At 33.1% G+C, this 16,445-nt stretch overlaps 1 protein-coding gene across 1 annotated transcript; it reads left to right on the forward strand.

Annotated features, from left to right (window-relative positions):
• Positions 1-13,707: 13,707 nt before the first annotated feature.
• LOC145318037 (uncharacterized) lies at positions 13,708-16,146 on the forward strand. The gene is made up of 3 exons (XM_080159350.1): positions 13,708-14,137; positions 14,298-14,480; positions 14,966-16,146. The coding sequence occupies exons 1-3, from the start codon at positions 13,714-13,716 to the stop codon at positions 15,451-15,453; spliced, it is 1,095 nt and encodes a 364-aa protein (XP_080015476.1). The 5' UTR covers positions 13,708-13,713; the 3' UTR covers positions 15,454-16,146.
• The last annotated feature ends 299 nt before the right edge of the window (positions 16,147-16,445 follow it).

Below are 16,445 nucleotides of genomic sequence, written 5' to 3' on the forward strand. Positions count from 1 at the left end.
TACAATTACTACTTGCAACATTATTTGCAACGTGAATAAAAGCCAGGAGAGAGAGAGAGGAAGGGAGTTTAGGTTTAGCTAAATGTTTCTCTTTGTCAAAATTAATGATGTTTATGAAGGTATTAGAAGCAATGATATCTAATGTAATGGCATCTCCCTCGGGAACTATTTTAGAAAATGGTTGGCTGTGCTCCACAGTTGGCTCACGTAAAATTTAGAATTTTTTGGGCGAACAAAAAATGGTTTAATAGGTATAGAAGGTTGTTATTTTGTATGACTTGGTTAAGAATTGTTAAATATCAGGTACGTGTATTAACACTTTATAAATGGGTTGGTAAAATTTATGTATCTTAAAGCTGAAGGTGGAAAAAAATTGTTCCTATTTTAGTATTCAGATGCAAATTTTCTGAATGGTAGTTTATATGATGTTCAACTGGTCAACGCAATAAAGTATTTGTGGCATGGTGGCTTAACCTACCACTGGTTTTAAAATTTTTATCAAATTTGTTAATATATACTTTCTATCCATTAATAAGACTAAAAAAGTATTATTGTATTTAAAATTAATAGTAAAAATTATCTTTGATCGGGAAAACATAACTAAATATTACATTTATTTAGCTTTTGTGTTTTTTTGCATTTTAATAGAAAGATTAATTAATTTAAAATGAATGAGATCCAATATAAACACTGAATTATACCCTTGACTTGGACTTACCAAATATAATTTCAAGGTTTTTTTGAAAACTTCAACACTCCCCTACCACACCCCACTGGATAAAATGTACAATTAATTGGAACCAAAAAAAACTAGATTTTATTGAAGCCATGTGTGGCTTCCTACACCTTCTAGATACTAATAGAATTCAATTCATACCACAACTTAGTAGGTACACAGTAATATAGGGATGCACAGCTAGAGTAAGTACACAGTGATATAGGGATACCCAGCTAGAGTAGGTACACAGAGATATAGGGATACACACAGCTATAGTAGGTATACAGAGATATAGGGATACACAGCTAATGAAGGTACACAGTGATATTGGGATACACAGCTAGAGTAGGTACACAGTGATATAGAGATACATAGCTAGAGTAGGTACACAGTGATATAGGGATACACAGCTAGAGTAGGTACACAGTGATATAGGGATACACAGCTAGAGAAGGTACACAGTGATATAGGGATACACAGCTAGAGTAGGCACACAGTGATATAGGGATACACAGCTAGAGTAGGTACACAGTAATATAGGGGTACACAGCAAGAGTAGGTACACAGTGATATAGGGATACACAGCTAGAGTAGGTACACAGCTATAGTAGGTACACACAGCTATAGTAGGTACACAGAGATATAGGGATACACAGCTAATGAAGGTACACAGTGATATTGGGATACACAACTAGAGTAGGTACACAGTGATATAGAGATACATAGCTAGAGTAGGTACACAGTGATATAGGGATACACAGCTAGAGTAGGTACACAGTGATATAGGGATACACAGCTAGAGAAGGTACACAGTAATATAGGGATACACAGCTAGAGTAGGCACACATTGATATAGGGATACACAGCTAGAGTAGGTACACAGTAATATAGGGGTACACAGCAAGAGTAGGTACACAGTGATATAGGGATACACAGCTCGAGTAGGTACACAGTGATATAGGGATACCCAGCTAGAGTAGGCACACAGTGATATAGGGATACACAGCTAGAGTAGGTACACAGTAATATAGGGGTACACAGCAAGAGTAGGTACACAGTGATATAGGGATACACAGCTAGAGAAGGTACACAGTGATATAGGGATACACAGCTAGAGTAGGCACACAGTGATATAGGGATACACAGCTAGAGTAGGTACACAGTAATATAGGGGTACACAGCAAGAGTAGGTACACAGTGATATAGGGATACACAGCTAGAGTAGGTACACAGTGATATAGGGATACCCAGCTAGAGTAGGTACACAGAGATATAGGGATACACACAGCTATAGTAGGTACACAGAGATATAGGGATACACAGCTAATGAAGGTACACAGTGATATTGGGATACACAGCTAGAGTAGGTACACAGTGATATAGAGATACATAGCTAGAGTAGGTACACAGTGATATAGGGATACAAAGCTAGAGTAGGCACACAGTGATATATGGATACACAGCTAGAGTAGGTACACAGTGATATAGAGATACAAAGCTAGAGTAGGCACACAGTGATATAGGGATACACAGCTAGAGTAGGTACACAGAGATATAGGGATACACAGCTAGAATAGGTACACAGAGATATAGGGATACACAGCTAGAGTAGGTACACAGTGATATAGGGATACACAGCTAGAGTAGGTACACAGTGATATAGGGATACACAGCTAGAGAAGGTACACAGTGATATAGGGATACACAGCTAGAGTAGGCACACAGAGATATAGGGATACACAGCTAGAGTAGGTACACAGTGATATAGGGATACACAGCTAGAGTAGGCACACAGTGATATAGGGATACACAGCTAGAGTAGGTACACAGTGATATAGAGATACATAGCTAGAGTAGGTACACAGTGATATAGGGATACACAGCTAGAGTAGGTACACAGTGATATAGGGATACACAGCTAGAGAAGGTACACAGTGATATAGGGATACACAGCTAGAGTAGGCACACAGTGATATAGGGATACACAGCTAGAGTAGGTACACAGTGATATAGGGGTACACAGTGATATAGGGATACACAGCTAGAGTAGGTACACAGTGATATAGGGATACACAGCTAGAGTAGGTACACAGTGATATAGGGATACACAGCTAGAGAAGGTACACAGTGATATAGGGATACACAGCTAGAGTAGGCACACAGAGATATAGGGATACACAGCTAGAGTAGGTACACAGTGATATAGGGGTACACAGCAAGAGTAGGTACACAGTGATATAGGTATACACTACAATTACTATTTTATTCTTTTTCAAGAAGTGGAGAGATGATTTGTAAAACTTAGGGCCAGAAGCATTTTAACTACATACAATTCAGATTAATAAGAAGGATTATCACTTATTATTAGGATTATAAGCTTTTTTGAAAATTTAAATTCCAAAAGGTCCAGCATTATGTAGATAGTAAACTTTAAGTCCAAATAAAAAAAAGATAAAAAACGTTCGAATAATTGTGTTTTACTGTGCAAACTAAATATGAAGCATTTAATATGAAGCATGAAAAATTATATGATAATAGACAAGACATTTAATCTAGTTTCTAAAATAGAAATAAAATTTAAAAAAAAATTATCTATCCTTTAACAGCGTAAAAATAATGGGAAGGTTTTTCACTGAAAATGTTTTTATTTTCTTTTATATTGTAGATGTACTTTATAGATGTAAAATGTATGGTACAACAATTTTGTTCATATTATATCAAAATATATAATGTAATGATTTTTGTTATTTCTTGATAATATCTCGGCTAAACACCATTTCTTTTCCGTTAAATACAAACCGGTTCTAAAGTATAGATAAAATTATATAGTATGGGTTTATAGCCATTTCCCACGAACACGTAAATAAATTAATATAATCATGTACTTTTTATCACAGTCATCAGTACCAACAAATGTATTATTTACGTTTCCGTTGCCCACTTTCTAAATATATCTACTATTGCCATAGTAAACATTTTTAACATAACTTTAGGTAGAAAATATATTTGTCCACCAGACCTCAGGTGCAAAAAAATCAACAATGCAAATTACCTGCAAGAAAATGAAATAATTGACGATTTATTAAAAATACCCTAAAATAAAATAACTTTTTACCTGTTATCACAGTGTATTATAGTATATTTAAACATGTTTTTTAGTAGCGAAGCTACTCTATAATTCGAAATGTCCGTCCGTCTGTCCGTCCGTCTGTCCGTCCGTCTGTCCGTCCGTCTGTCCGTGTAAGACAGAATAGGGGAAACGTGATTTTCTCGGCTCCTATTGAAGATATACAGCTGAAATTTTTTGACAGCATTCCCATTATTAAGGAGCACAATTAACTATAAAACATCAAGGGCGGTCGGACCCCTTTTTAGCAGGTTTTAGGCTATTTTTGTATGTTTCACATTTTTCTCCATATCTTCAGTGTTTATGGTCCGATTTTCAAAATTTTTTCAGTTATTGATATCAAAATTAAATTTCCTGTCGTTTACAGAAAACAACCATGACGGCCACACTGCCATTTTGCAGGTTTTAGGCTATTTTTGTATTTTTCACATTTCCACCATATCTTCAGTGTTTATGGTCCAATTTTCAACATTTTTTCAGTTATAGATATGAGAATTAAATTTCCCGTCGTTTAAAGAAAACATCCATGACGGCCAGACTGCCTTTTTGCAGGTTTTAGGCTATTTTTGTATTTATCACATTATTCTCCATTTCTTCAGTGTTTATGGTCCGATTTTCAAAATTTTTTCAGTTATAGATATCAAAATTAAATTTCCCGTCGTTTAAAGAAAACAACCATGGCGGTCAGACTGCCTTTTATCAGGTTTTTGGCTATTTTTATATGTTTTAAATATTTCCTCATATATTTGGTGTTTTTGGTCCAATTTTCAAACTTTTTGGGATAAATACACTTTAAATCTACTTTTACGTATTTCCATCCACGATTTTTTGTGCTTCGCTACTTATGGATGTTGTCATCCTTGTTTTTTTCTCTAAACGCCTTGTTAAAATCATTTATCATTTACGGAGAGAACATCCAAATAATTGAAATTCAATTGACTTTTTCTTTTAAATAAAATTAAGTTCTATATTTTAAATATTGAAAAATTAACAAAGCTTATGGAATATAAATATTTTTCTAGAAAAATGCACTTTAAATGTTTCAATTAATTGTAACATATTCATTAACAAATCCGCTTAAAAAGTAAAGCTACGATATTGCTTTTAAAACTTCTATCTAACTAAAAGCCGTCATTAGGACACTTGTAAAGCCACGCGTTTGCAATTCAACTAATAACCTATGCCTTAGAAAGACAAAATAAAGTTAAATTGTAATATTAGGTCAGAAAACAATAATTAATAATCTTATTGGTCCTCTTCTTTGCAAATATTTGTTTCCAAGGCTTCGCTGGAGATTATAGTGATGGTTCTTGTTTTTACAAATGCTTCGCAAAGTTCACGGCTAATTATATCTATTTATTTTATGCATATTCTTTAGGAAAAATAGGTGAAATGAAATGACAGGCTTCAAAATTAGCAACTTCAAAAGGTAAAAAATAAAGTTAGGTTTTAATTAATGAATGAATCTGATAATAAAATATAAGGTATATATTATCTATCTTGACATTAAACCCTACCTCAAGAATGCATGTATACTGCTAATCTCATCTATATTTTTACAATAATTGATTCCTCTTTTAATTTTTTCTTAAACAAGCCCCTAGAGGCCTCTAGGTGCACTTGTGGGAGGAAGGGAAGTTGAATTCGATAACCCGATTTTTTCATTTTAGATTTAAAAAGAATAAGTGAAAAAAAATTGGAAGCAAGATTTTTTTGAGGGGGGGTGTTTAATTTTTTTCCAGGGGCGATTTCTCTTGGGAGGGTGGTGGTCCCTCAAAAAGTTATAAACCTTCAATGACCTGTAAAGGAAAACCATATCTGTTGAGTGGTCAGCGAGATTCTAAGGTACAAACAAGCAAACACGCAGATATTGTATAACAAGGATGACAACATTCATAAAAGCGAAGCTCTGAAACGGTAGGTCTAACGAACATTAACACTTGTATAGTGTAAGAACTGAATAATCAGAATATAAAAGTATAAGAGTCGAAGCAAAAGTGTAAGTAAATTTGTTGAACATTTTCTTGATATAGGATAATGTTTATGGACATACTTAAATTTTTGGGACTTGATTATAGATTTGATTCGCTTGTAATATTGTACTTTGTTGTTAAAAAAGTAAAAATCAACATGTTTAAAATGAACATATGGACATTCTAATAGTGATTATAGAGTTGCTACGCTTTCTAAATTGTACCTAACCACTAAAGAAATCACCATCCAAAGTTTTATATCGATAGACCAATTCTAACATACCTAAATTAACGAAAAAAGCTATCCGTTCTGGACGGACCGACCATAATTATAGAAAAGTTTCGCTTTTAAAAAGTCTAAAACTAATGTAAAACAAGTCCCTGGGTTGAAACCGCCTCCATTTCAGTAAAATAACACTTTTATTATCAATTATGTAAAATAATAGCGCCATGAAACCTATGATTATATCTGGTGGTAGAGCGCGAGCTTGATTGAAATTCTGTCAGTGTATTCTGTAATGTACACAGATATGCTATCCTGGTGGGAGGGGGGGGGGGGCCCGGGGGGGTAGATATAGTTATTACAACTAATGGCACTTGAAATAATATTAATTTTACCAGCCCGGAGTTTCAACACTCACACACACACACACATACACACACACAGCTTAGGAATATTTGAGGCGGAGCACAGATGAGTTTTATTGCCTGTTTGAATATTTCTAATTAGAATGTGGAAAATTGGTTGGACGGATAGTAAGTAAGTAGAACACACACACACAACACAAACACTTACACAAAAATACACACACTCACCCACACAAAACTAAACTAAGGCACATTGCACATTTAAGCAAAGTATTTTCAAAATACAGGTGTACGCAGGACCAGAAATAACATATTTATAGTTGCAATTTCTTCCATCCGACCAAATCTTAACCAGAATGAACAAGGTCGTGCACAGGACTAATGGTTTAAAATGAACCAATAATATAAATTTATATAAGTTATCATTACATAAAAGATAAGCATTTTTAAAATTCAATGTATTGATTTAGACTTTCATCAAACTTTACAAGTTCTAGTTATATAGAAATTATGTTAATAGTTGTATTTTTGATACTAGATTTTCTTGGACCAAGACTCAAAGTTCCAAAGACAAGACCTAAAAACGGCAAATTTATGAAAAATTCGAAACTTTATAGTATTTCGCGCCTTTTCGTGAAATTTAGTGTACTGCCAGTTAACCATAAGCAAAATTGGTAAATTATTAAGAATATACCTCAATTTTGTAGGAATCTTCATATAAGTCCTGAAACTAACAGAATTAACATAACATTTGGACAGACATAAATTTAATGTAGAACTTTTGAAAATAAAAATATGTTTATTCATTAATCAAAATAAAAAGTAATTTATTCTAAAAGATACACGAAACAAGAATGACAACATTATGAAAGCGAAACGGATAAAAATAAAAATTTTAAACAATTGTGATTGTTTTGAATTTAAATCCTTGCTATCAGAGTGAATATTTTGCTGAGTTTAAATCAATAGGACAATACACAATGCTGTTGTAAAAACGATCAGACCCTAAATGTAAAAATTTTTTTGCCATCATAAATGTACAAGTATAAATAATAGAGTTGAATTTAAATATGAGAATGTAAGTGCTTACCAAAGAATATATGTATAGTATATAGAAATATTGTGTTACATCTAACACTTTACATTGAGAACGTAAAAAAATAACATCCCGGGTATTTAAATGAGAAAAAATCTTTATGCCAACCCACATATACATAGTTTTTTTTTTAGTAGCGAAGCTACTCTATAATTCACTTTGTCCGTCCGTCAGTCAGTCAGTCAGTCAGTCAGTCAGTCCGTAACGCTATGGGGGATATGGGATTTACTCAGCTCCTATAAAAGATAGAATGCCGAAATTTTTTGACAACATTCCCATCATTAAGGAGCACAATTGACTATAAAACATCATTGGCGTTCGGACCGATTTTTAGCAGGTTTTAGGCTATTTTTATATTTTTCACATTTTTCTCCATATCTTCAGTGTTTATGGTCCGATTTTCAAAATTTTTTCAGTTATAGATATCAAAATTAAATTTTCCGTCTTTTAAAGAAAACAACCATGACGGCCAGACTGCCTTTTTAGCAGGTTTTAGGCTGTTTTTTTTATATATTTAACATTTTTCTCCATATCTTCAGTGTTTATAGTCCGATTTTCAAAATTTTTCAGTTATATATATCAAAATTAAATTTCCCGTCTTTTAAACAAAATAACCATGACAGCCAGACTGCCTTTTTAGCAGGTTTTAGGCTATTTTTATATATTTAACACTTTTTTCCATATCTTCAGTGTATATAGTCCGATTTTCCAAAATTTTTAAGTTAAGGATTTAAAAATTAAATTTTTTGTCGTTTTAATAAAACAACCATGAAGGCCAGACTACCTTTTATCAGGTTTTTGGCTATTTTTATATGTTTTACATATTTCCCCATATCTTTGTATATTTTGATGCAATTTTCAAACTTTTATGGGATATCTGTATCAAAATAATTTTTCCCATTGTTATGAGCATCTTTAATATAATTTACTTTGACCATCAATAAAACAAGGTTTCATGTTTATTTTATCCAATAAATCTATTCTTGATTTTAGTAAAAACCTTTTAAATCTACGTATTCCAATGGGGGACTGCCATTTACACATCCAGCAAATTTACAGTGGATGTGTTTATGCCAGTACAATGGATGTATTTATGACAAACTGAATTTTTACTGTATAAATGACAGTAAAATCGATTCTCATGCCATAAATACATCCAACACTGGCAAAAATACATCCAACATTTTTATACATATGTCAAAAATACATCTGACACTGGCATTTACACATCCATACTTTTTCAATTATTTGTCATAAATACTATAAACATAATACAATATTATGATATTATTATATAGTTGTAAAGTAGCGAGCATATATGTACTGTTTCGTTAAACACTTTTTTAGTAGCGAAGCTACTCTATAATTTGGAATATCCGTTTTTAAAAAGAAATATTATGATATTATTATATAGTTGTTAAGTAGCGAGCATATATGTACTGTTAAGTTAAACACTTTTTTAGTAGGGACACCGCAACCCCCCCCCCCCCCCCAGAATAAAAAATCCCCACTTTTTCGCTTAAAGTACAAACGATGACATTGTTTTATATACTATGCTGATAATGACACACAAAACAACAATAAGGGGAGGGGATTGGACTTTCATACGTGTCTTGGGATGAAGCCCCGAGATGCTAGTGTCGAGGCTGCTAGTATATTCTATAGCAATAATTTGACCACATGCGCAAATGTATCGATGTTTTGTTGGGAGCATCTTAAGAAAAAGGGAAGTAAATAGGGGAAGAGTAACTAAAATAGGGTAAAAAGTTTAAAACCTATACATACTGTACAAAATCTAATTAATTGTAAACACATATTCATATAAATTAATCTAGATGTGTATTTGCCAGTGTTGGATGTATTTATGACATATAATTGAAAAAGGATGGATGTGTAAATGCCAGTGTCAGATGTATTTATGGCATGAGAAAAAGGAAGAAAACATTTTGCCAAAAATACATCAACTGTAAATTTGCTGGATGTGTAAGTGCTATAGCCCCATTCCAATAGACGATTTTTTGTGCTTCGCTACTTATGGATGTTGTCATCCTTGTTTTAATTTTAATACTTTATATAATAAAGAAACAGACATCTACACATCCCATACACCCCACTAAGGGTAGAGTTAAGAAAGTTTTTGTGAAAATAGGACATTCATATTAGTTGAATATATCCAAAAAATATGATTTTCAAGTCTTGATATTTTTAAATTTACCTGGTAGAAAATTGAAATTCTTTCAAATATAGGTATGTCCTATACATGTAGTTTAAACTATAGAACAGTTTAAATGCACTTCAAGCAACTAACCCTTTAATGTGGATAAGGAAATTTTTGTAAGCTTCATGAGTCAATTTACCATAAAATTATTTGACTTTTGAGTTTGTTGATTATGTATGAAGAGGGTATCCCTAGGGGGTGTATCCACCTCCCCTGACTGTAAAAAATAACACCCCTCTAAAGTTTTTAGGCGTGTGTTAGAATTTTCGTGTGCGACAAATCATGTTGAACGTGATGACAACCAATCTTTGGGGTTTATAACGGCTGCTTGAAAGTTTACTTATAACTAATAAAAACACTTTAGGAGCTTTCTTATGTTGATATAATAACAGCACAAGATTTAAAAGAAATTTTAAAAATAAAAGAAATGAATTGTTGATATTGTAACCCAGTAATAATAATTAACTCCGCCGCAGCCCATTTTAATGTTCACCCCCCGCGCCCATAACACATTAAAATTTACACTTTTATATTCCACCAGAAGCGGACACATACCATCCGCGAGATAAACCGCGCAAAAATTAATGATCTTCTTAATGAAGATGTTTTTGCATAGAGTATGAATTAAAAGAGCTCATTATAGATATAAAAGACGTAATGAAATAGATGTACACTAAGATTGGTTCCAAATCAAAAATAATTTTAGCCATAACAAGGACGATTAAATACAGTTGTAGCAAAGTTGCTAGAAAGGATAACCGGCAAACACCCTTAACACATAACTAAAGTCGTTAACATGGTTCCTTTTGCTGCCATGTGATGCTGTGAGTATTGGTTTAAAAAATATGACGTAACAAAAAAAATTAGCCAATGAGAGTCCACTACGCATGCCGCCATTGGTCAATATCGGCCTCTCATTGGCTAATTTTTTTTGTTACGTCATATTTTTAAAACCAATACTCACAGCATCCTGCCATGTCAGATGCGAGACATTAACAGTTAGAGGAATACCTTGGTCCAAAACAGACACAACCTAGCACAGTAATGTCTTCCAGACAAAGGTCGTACAATTAATAAGTTGATTGTCTATTGAGTGTCACTTATCCTAATTCCCCAGTGTTTGGACAGAAAAAGAGAGATTTAGCTCCCCTTACTTATCCTTGGTTGTTGGACCTCATGACGTTAAAATATCATTAACTACAGATATTTAGTGTATTAGTATACTAAATTACAACTAATAATTTGAATAATTTAACGTTTTTATTAAAATTTTTAGAGTTTTGAAATTTTAACCATCGCCACGTGACGGATTTAGATATACATATACAGGGCGTTTCAAAAAAACTGCGTTTTCCAAATTTGGGAAACAACCATTAGGAGTACAAAATAAATAATTATATGTCAATGTTCTCTATAAAAATATGCATCGAAATTGTTACATGTTGTTTTTTAATATCTCTGAAAATAACAGCGCATTTTAAAGCATAAATATTTCAAAAGATGCGTATGATGCTTTTTTCTGGTAGAATTTTGTGCCTTAATGTTGGTTTTCAAAAATTTATTCACTTGAAAACAACATCTTAATACGGCCAATACAATTTTCTACCAATTACACTAAAAATTTCATTTAAAATTCCCTCACTGAAAACAAATATTCAGTTTTTCTTTTTGTATACTTAAGAAACATGACCTTAAAAATTGCTCATGTTCGTAAATCCCCACCCCTCATTTATTCCTATAATCCTTTAATTTGATTGACAGGTTAAAATATAAACTCATAATTTATCCATAATTTGTAATGAAATGCTTTAATAAAAAAAATTCAAACTTTTTTGTCTTTAGAGATTTTTTTATCAAATAAAAAGGAGTTTTTTTCTTTTTACTATAACCTACGTTATTAAAGAAGATTCTTTTACTGCAAATGCATCACAATCAAGAAATGTGAAAAAATGACAAATTGCAGTTTCTTAAAAATGCTTTTGTGAGGAGCTAAAAAGCATTTCATCTTTAAAACTCATTAAGGTACTTTTCTTATACCTTTTTCTAAATTAATATTGAAATTCTACAATTTTTTTATACATAATAAAAGAGTTATTTTAATTTTTCTTGCACAACATTTTTCACATAAAGCATTTTTGGAAACTATGTACCTATCATAGAGGCCGTATTTTTAGAGATAATGAAAAACACCTGTTATAAATTTGATGTACTTTTTTACAGAGAATAAGGACATATAATCGTTTTTTCTGTATTCCTTCTGGTTGTGTCAGAAAAACGGAAAACGCAGTTTTTTCTGAAACACCGTGTATATGTATATTTTTTAATGTGAAATGGACCATGCACTAATTGTCCCTCTATTCTTTACCTTTATTGTCCATGGTAAGTGCTCATTATATATACGATACGAATGCAAACTTTATATCGCAAAGCTCAGATACTAACCACTATATACAACTTTATATACTACTCTAAACACAAACATCCCTGTTAAATATAGAAACGCTGCGTTGACATGTAATTGCATTAGGTTTGATCAATAATATGATCTTAACTTTTCTTCACCAGATGTGCTAGTGTTATCTAAAGGTACAAGACAGTGGCCGATAAATTGATATACATCCCCAATGATGATACACAAAATTACCCCTTCAGTAAATTAAAATTGTGGTTAAAAGTTTGAACACAAAATAATGATCCAACCAATCAAAATTCACTAAAGCCTCCAAAGTTTTTAAGCCAACAAATAAGATAACATTATTATGAAACTTTTGGGACTGGTGTTATATCAGCTTATAAAGTGACCAAAATTGAACAATTACAATATGACTATGTCTCCTGTGTTAATACAACCACAATATTAAAGTTTAAGATGGCAAACAGACACAAACAGACAAACGTACTTTCATCTGGACAAACACTTAAAAGTTATTATAAATAAATAAACAAACCTAAACCGCCCACATTTCTCAGATTCTTATGAAACGAATTTTTACAACTCTTGCTTTTCAATGTGAATGAACAAGGATGACTATGATATTTTAGTGCGTAGCTCTTTATGAATTCGAAATTAATCTCTTTTATAGGGTAAGAAGTAATTTTAAAATTTCTATAAAATTCAAAGTTTCACTATAAAAAATTGTGAAATTTATTAGACTGTTTCAATTTTCCTCTTCTAAAAATGTTTATATACTGGGAGAGGAGAATATTGGGAAAAACACAAAAGGATTTTTTTGAAAGGGGAGGGGAAGACAAAGGAATTTGAAGGAAAGTTAAGAAAAAAGATGTAATGTTGCAGTGAAGGAAAGTCAATTTTTGCACTTCTCAAGTAAAAATTGAGGACCCCCTGATGTAACATACAAACCTAGACACACAGAAATAAAGACAAGAGTATTTCTAGATCAGCTGCGCTAATTGAAAGTTTCGCTTTAAAAACTGACTCAGAAAAATTGAAGTTAAATCTTTATCTTTCAATTAATTTTAACCTAAATTTTGAATGTCAAAACTTACCGCTATAAAAATAGAAATGTAGTATGATTTATCCTTTAGTTAATTTTTAAGTGCAAAGCTACTCTAAAAATAATCCAAGTAAGTAATATAATAATTTCTTTTGCATATTGAAATCAATTAGGTTTTAAAATTCAATGATATCTAGGTAGAGTTTTGTTTTAATAGTATAAATCAAAAAATGTAAGAAGCAAAGTTTTTCTTCAAGTCTAGTGTGTAGATTTGTTTGTTAGCATGTACCACTTAATTGTTTTACATACCTCACACTTAATAAAATTTTCATTGATTTTTTGAAAAAGCTTTGCTATAATTGGAAGCATAAGTTCTGTACATATATGAATAATGATTCTGAATTATTGTGACTAATTAATGTAAAGATAAACATTAAAAATATTACAAAGCATGCCGACAAAAGACAATTTGACCTTCAACAGATGAAGAAAGAAAAATTTAGCTTTTAAGTGAACGATTTTGTTTAGTTTTTAAAAAATGTTAGGCAAGATTGGATGTCTATTAACGCTAATCTGTGGCGTTTTATCATATAATAGTTATTCCTGTAATAATGAAGAAACAAGTTGTTCAAGTCTAAGTGGATGCTGCTGCTCCGCGTACTCCAGCAACGACCCCTGGAATCCTAGCTACCTGTATTGTCCCTGCATGGTCACCCGCTCCAGTTCTGTACAACTGGGTGAGGTCACAAGGATCTCCTGCAATCCTGGCTTTACCTGTTATGACACGTGCCAGTGGCTGACCCCGCAGGGCTCGTGTACAGTCACCAGTGATCGGGGCTTGGTCTGTGATGGTGGCGTCACAGGGATTACTTTCCAGGGAGGGGTTGGGAGTTGTGATATTGATGTTCTTGTAGAGTCAACCCACATGGGAAATTGGACCTGCCTATCCAGGGCTTATATAAGTAAGTTACTTATATCTTATTACAACTGTAACTCTACAGGCATTTTCTTAAAAATACTTCAAAGTCACCTATTAATAATGGTTTTGACTATCATTTAATTTCAAATTTTTTTCTGGAAATAAAAAAATATTAAGAATCTTGAAAAAAAATGTTTATTTAGATCACTACTCTAGTCACATAGTGTTGACAGAAACGTCAGGTACAGGTCTCTCCACCCAAACTGTACTTCTAGCCATAGTCCTACCCATAGTTCTCGTGGTTGTAGCCATCATTGTTATCATAATACTTGTCTGCTGCTGTTGTCCTGGTGTCTGTGGTTGCTGTCCCTCCTCATGCTGTGCAGGTTAGTTCTCATAATTCTTCTAATTTTTGGAAGGAATAGAGTCTTACTTTGATAGGCTACCTTTAGATGGAAATAAGTTTAGAAAATATGAAAGGGAAAAGAGGTGGGAGAAGTATGTTTCAATCAAGAAAAGATTGATTAAAGCTTATCAAGAATTATTTATTTTTGTTTTTACTTATACAGTCAAAGCTATGAAATAAAAGAACTTTTTTTTGTCAAACTTTATTAGCAGTAGCGACAACGAATAGATTAATGAGATTAAACTTATGCTCAGTGTTCTAGAGTTGCTTCGTTCTTATAAAGATGTACATTGTACATTCAGTAGTTTTGCTTCAGGGGATGAAAAAGATTAATGCATGCTTTCTAAATTTCAATTTCATGGGGGCCATTGACACCCCCCTTCTGCACACTGATGTGTACATTCTTCTCATATAAGGGTAAGGTTGTGCGATTAAAGAAATTGGTTTCAATACAAATATGTTTAGGAAGAAGAAAAGAAAGAAATTACGATGAAATTGGTGAGAGAAGGTCTGGAACAGCCATACCTAGAAATCCCGACAGAGAACCTGTGTATGACCGGCCTGGCAGCGCCTACGCAGGTCAACTAGACACCAGATCAGACGGATCCTCATCTGGCCGACCTAACAGCCGCCAGGATGGAGTTGGAGTCTCATTTTCTGTACAGCCAGAACCAGGTCAACAATATGCTCCGCAAGATCTGTACCGCCAGGTAGAAAAACAGGCACCTAGGTATCCAGCCAGAACTGATAACAGGTATCCATCCAGGACAGAGAACAGATATCCATACCCGACTACCTACACCTCGAACTCCCCACCACCAGTCATATACTCCGAGGCGCGGCTGGAACAGGACGCAGCTGTGACCAGAACCGCCAGGAAAGTGAGCAGCCATATTGGAGCAGATTTAGACGACAGAATTAGAAAAGTTTCCGGAGTTAATGGATATTATTAATTTATAATATGATGTATTCATAATAGCAAAGCTACTTCACTAAGGGTATGTTCACTAGTTTTTACGCGACGGTTATCCACCTGTCTTAACCTCTTTTCGAGGAAGCTTTGTGTTTATCAAGTACGAAATTAATTCCTTATCATTAATCCTAGAATTAAGCGCAAATGTCGTCTTTTTTGACTTTCCCTTCATAAAGTGACGCAGCATGGATTGTTTATATGCGCCCACGTTTTTTCACTTTTGAATGAGACATGTGTGTGTGAAGATTTCGGAGAACAAAATTGGGCCTATCATTGGTCTCATTGAGTGTGAACGACCCTAGTATATCAGGGATTTGAAACCATAAGAGCTTCAGGTAGAATTTGTTAATTTGAATAAGAAGTATGGTGCATAGGACGATTATATGTAGTTTTAAAAAAGGCTTTAGCCAGCTAAGCATGAAACTTAATTATGATTAATATATGTTTTAGTAATTTTTATGTGCCTTATTGTTGCATTTAACAATGATTTATTAAACCAAATAATTTTCCTTAAAGCCAAAGTTTCCAAAGATTCTTTAACCATAAGAAAAGAAAAAGATTTTTTTTAGTGCTCAAAGTTTTAAGATAACGAATAATATTTTATTCTGTTTATTAATTGATCTTGTGATTTCAGGTCTTTTGAAATAATTTCATCAATAAATCTATATTCAAACCTGCTGTTGAAACTTGATGGTTCCTGGTATTGGGGGTTTGTATGTTCGCCAACTGATCTCGTGAACTTCCCGCTAATTCGGAAGTCAAGCTCAACCAAAGTGTCATGGTTGAGACAATTTCAAAGTCCTCAAGTTTGATGGAGCTGCACAAGCGAATTTCAAATGAATGATGGTTGAAGGCGCTGCACAAGCAATTTCAAAATATCTGATGAATAGGCGTTAGCATTCATCAAGAGATCAATAGCATCTAGATTATTGATGCAAAAAAGAAAGAGCTGCACAAGCAATTTCAAATGAT

The sequence above is a fragment of the Acartia tonsa genome, chromosome 4 (genome assembly GCF_053477335.1).
Source record: "Acartia tonsa isolate MP-2025a chromosome 4, ASM5347733v1, whole genome shotgun sequence".
NCBI classification, from domain to species: domain Eukaryota; kingdom Metazoa; phylum Arthropoda; class Copepoda; order Calanoida; family Acartiidae; genus Acartia; species Acartia tonsa.

Coding starts and splice junctions, on each gene's coding strand:
- LOC145318037 (XM_080159350.1), top strand. CDS start 13,714: ATGTTAGGCAAGATTGGATGTCTATTAACGCTAATCTGTGGCGTTTTA. Junction 14,138..14,297: donor CCTATCCAGGGCTTATATAA/GTAAGTTACTTA, acceptor ATGTTTATTTAG/ATCACTACTCTAGTCACATA. Junction 14,481..14,965: donor TCCCTCCTCATGCTGTGCAG/GTTAGTTCTCAT, acceptor AAATATGTTTAG/GAAGAAGAAAAGAAAGAAAT.